The sequence below is a fragment of the Rhineura floridana genome, chromosome 7 (assembly GCF_030035675.1).
Source record: "Rhineura floridana isolate rRhiFlo1 chromosome 7, rRhiFlo1.hap2, whole genome shotgun sequence".
NCBI classification, from domain to species: domain Eukaryota; kingdom Metazoa; phylum Chordata; class Lepidosauria; order Squamata; family Rhineuridae; genus Rhineura; species Rhineura floridana.
This window is the reverse complement of record NC_084486.1, coordinates 84,218,454-84,222,715: the sequence shown is the minus strand read 5'-3', so window position 1 is coordinate 84,222,715 and position 4,262 is coordinate 84,218,454. Positions and strand designations below refer to the sequence as shown.

At 44.8% G+C, this 4,262-nt stretch overlaps 1 protein-coding gene across 1 annotated transcript; it reads left to right on the top strand.

The window, feature by feature from the left end:
• LOC133388436 (multivesicular body subunit 12B-like) lies at positions 1-1,949 on the top strand. The gene has a single exon (XM_061634393.1). The coding sequence runs from the start codon at positions 78-80 to the stop codon at positions 651-653; it is 576 nt and encodes a 191-aa protein (XP_061490377.1). The 5' UTR covers positions 1-77; the 3' UTR covers positions 654-1,949.
• Positions 1,950-4,262: the final 2,313 nt, after the last annotated feature.

The window sequence follows — 4,262 nt, the reverse complement described above, 5'->3', positions numbered from 1 at the left end:
AGAGCTTTCATTTATAGTTTCATACATTTGCTACTTGAAGCTCAAATTCAGATTTGCATGGCAATTCTGAAACAATAATGGTGAGCTTCACGCGGATCTTCTCCAAAGAGAATAGCCATCTGGGCAATGTCTTGGTCGACATGAAACTTATAGATATCAAGGACACTTTGCCTGTTGGTTTCATTCCCATCCAAGAGACCATGGACACGCAAGAAACGGCTTTCAGGAAGAAGAAGCTCTGTGTTAAGTTCATTCCACGGGATTCTGCAGAGGCCGCCATTTGCAATATCCGTATCCTTGGCTGGGGCAAGCCGGCCCCTCCACAATATACGTTCATTGGGGACCTGCACAACATGGGCATCTGGTACCGCATGGACAAGGTCCCCTGGAATCAGGAACCATCTCAACCCACAACACCTTCTCTGCAAGCTCCAGCTACAAAGCCAGCTGCTGACCTTTCCACACATATATTGCTGACACTTCCCGCTAGTTTCCGAGGGAAAGGGATTGGCACTCGACCAGATTTTGAGTACCAGCACTCTAATTTATATGCCATATCAGGCAATGAAGAAACTGAGAATAATTTGTTCCCTAGAAGGTGCTCCAAACCATTCCTCTCATGGCTCAACATACTTGGAAAATCTGCATACTGAGCTGAAGGTTATTGGTTTTGGCCTAGGTGATTCCACAGGGATGTTGGGTTGGCAGTTTAACTACCTATACAGGAGAATCCAGACTGAAGCAGGAAGTGAAATCCATAGTTAGTAGTCAAACAGTTCATATGATTTAAAATTAGGTTACAAAAACTAGGTGAGCTGTTGAAGTATCAGTGATGTTGCAGGACTTCGTGGATTTCAACATGGGCCACTCCAGCTTCATCTCGTGCCGCCACCTGGAGCTCACCTTCCGCGCCCCACACTTCTACCTACGCTGTGTGGCAAGAACGATATCCTTTTCGGAGGCACCTTCCAGTGCAGGGGCAGCCCAGGCCTCCAGCTGCCCCCGCATCCTTCTGTTTGCCATTTCTGGGATCCCCTGGGAAGCTTGTGAGACTTTGAGGGCAATGTTTGTGTGTTGGACCCTGGGTGAGAGCCAGGGTGGATGGGTGGAGTCCTGGGTGGTAGCCAGGAGGTTGAGAGATGTTGAGTGGAGAAATGCAAAGCAATTGTTTTAATATAAAAAAATCTTAGATTGAGGTCTTTGGGGAGGCTACAACGCACAGGAACGCACGGGAAATACGGGGGAGCCCCCCCTTCTTCCTGTGCTGCCTCCCTCATATTTGACCTGGACACCAGCTGTCGGTATGACCCAGGGATACAACTTGATACTCCACCTACACCGAGCCGCTGCTACCTCTTGGCCGGAGCCACCTTTTGGCGGGCCTGGTGCTGCGGCCTGTCCTCGGGAGATGCCACTTTGTTGTGATGATCTTTCAGCGGCTTCTGAGGGCCTGGAAGTGCTCCTGCAGCTGCTGCCGTCCTACCATCTGGCCTCCGTCCACTTCGCCTTGATATCGGCTGCACTTACACCCTGGCTCCTTTGCCTTGGCTTCTTTGAGAAGAACTTCCCTGTTAGTTTTGACTTCGAGGGGCCTGTTTATCCCGCCCTTTTCCCTGTTGGAGCTGCTGGACGTTAAGATCAAGAGGAGATGCCGCTTTTGATCTTGCAAACGGACTATCACCCACACTGGTTTCTATGCCAGGGTGGGAAGACTTACACCAGGAGCTTCCATCTGAAGTTACACCTTTCGGACTATGCAGGCGAGAAGCCCTATTATTGAAACTCAGTTGCCTCTACCTTATGGTTTAGTTTTTACTGTTTAGCCCTTTGATGTTCTGATGTTTTATATGTTTTTGCTTTGTACGTTGCTCAGAGTGGCTGGGTAACCAGCCAGATGGGCGACTAATAAATCGAATAAATACATATTTATTTGTTAATTTGTATTATGTATGCATTTGTATTGTGGTTATATTGTATATATTTATAATATTTGCTGCTTTATCTTCTGTACACCGCTTAGAGATTTTTATATATATTAAACAGTATAGAAATGGCTTAAATAATAATAATAATAAAACAGTAACTCCTATTGATTGTGTTCCTGCAAGTGCAACTCACAGGTCAGTTGTACAATTGTACAATTAAACCCACAATAAACTAACCTATGTGCTATGCACTGCAGCAAGATGCATTCTCTGTGCACTTATTGTGTGGGAGGATACCCTTTGACACTGTCCTATGTTCTTTACTGTGCTATTTCAAGATATCATTGTAGTGCTGCTGTTACATACAGTCTGCAAATATTCAGGCTTATCCTACTGTTTTGTATCCCCATTTTGTACCTTCAGGATTTTAAAAAAAGGAGGTACAAAAAACAATTTGTGCCTCACAGATTGTCACTAGGGTTGGTGGAGAAATTTGATTCAGTTTGTATTTAAAGGCAAACCTACTTAATCTGCATTTTCTGAAACAGTATGCAAACCAAAATACAGCTGTCTTGTCTTTGCAATACTCCAGCCAAGTAAGGTCTACAAAATGCATGTATTGGGCATAAAGTGTGCATGTTGCATGTACATTATACATAAAAATATATTATATTAGGAGAAATTACTTTGCAGAAATGTGTATATTAGGCAAAATCCCATACAAAAATGTGTACCTTTGGAGAAATTTCCACCAAAATGCTGTGAAAATTTTGTGAGGATTTTGTTTTTGTTTTAAATTGCAAACTGATGTGGAAATGTGGAGAACTGAACTTAAGACTGCAAAAAATGAGAAACAAATGGATAGATTCACCAATCCCTAACGGTCATCTAGACCAGTGGTTCCCAACCTGGGGGCCGTGAAGTAATCTGGGGGGGCTGCAAACAGTAAATAATTGATTTTTAAAAAGTCTTCCCTCCCTGGATGCTGTCTGCTCCCCACTGCTGCTGCAGATGACACCTCCCCCTTGCTCCAAACAAGAGGGAGGGACTTTTGCTGAAGTGGCAGAGTGTCTTTCAGGTGCACCAAGGGCAGTTGTCTGCCTATAGAACACGTGGCAGACGCCGAAGGAGGCTGAGGCTGGAGCTACCAGGAAGAAGAGGGGACTACTATTGCCAGCTCCCAGCTCCTTGCACTGCCACTACTGACGATGCCCTTGCTCAGAACTAGAGGGCTTTTCGTGAAGCAAAAAGAAGCAAGACTGCAAGGAAAGGCTGTTTCCCCCCCCCCTTCCTAGCAGCTGGCCTACCTGCCTTTCTTGGCTCCTGCTTCACTGCCACCTCCTTTTACAAATTATTCTTATTTGTGAGGTGCAGTCCTCTGGTTTTGTATTGCCAAGTGTAGAATGGGGGCATCATATATTAAAGTCTGTTGCACAAAAGCAACACTTTGAGCCAGAGACAATGCTGGCACATCTCCAAGGTGTCTGTCTTCTTATCATGGAGATACATGATTTGGCATTGTCCAAAGCTTATTTGGGTGCCAAGGTGTGTTACCATTGTACAGGTCCTTACTTAGGTGGGTCATGCAACTCTGTGTTAAATCAGGAATTGGCAAGCAACTTCAGTCTTGTTCTGTCCTGCTTGTAGAAGGGGGTGGTCACTAAAAGGAACAACCAGAGTAGCTGTTGCTTCAAATTCAGGGAAGAAGACGCACCTTTCCTCTGCTCATGTATAGCACGGAGATGACCTACAGACCAACTTTGGCCCCTGAAGCAATTTTAGCTGACCTTTGGCAAACATACCAAATCAAGGTGTGGAAAAAATCACTGACAGTTTAATTTGTAAGGAAAATAAAAACGTTCTTAGAGTAAGAAGGGAAGAGAGCATGCATTATTCAGATTACAATCCTCTGCATACTTGCTTGGGAATAAACCGTGTTGAACTCAGTGCCTTGAGTAAACAAGGATAGGATCAAACTGTACATGATGGTCTATGAGTTTCATATGTGATGCCCCATTTACACCTGACTACTTGTGCCCTATTGCAGTGGAGAGAGCCATTGGGTGATATTCAATGTCAGTTCTAATAGACATTACTAACTTAGGTCCATTAATTTCAATGGGACTACTCTCAGTAGGACTTAGTTAAATACAACCCATTCCTTCTAGATCAGGTGTAGCCAATGTGGTTCCCTCCAGATGTTGCTGGACTACAACTCCCATCAGCCCCAGCTATCATGGCCAGTGATGAGGAATGTTGGGAAATATGCTCCCAACTATTGCTGGACTACCACACTGGCTACCCCTGTAGATGGTGCTGGCTTTATCATCATCCACT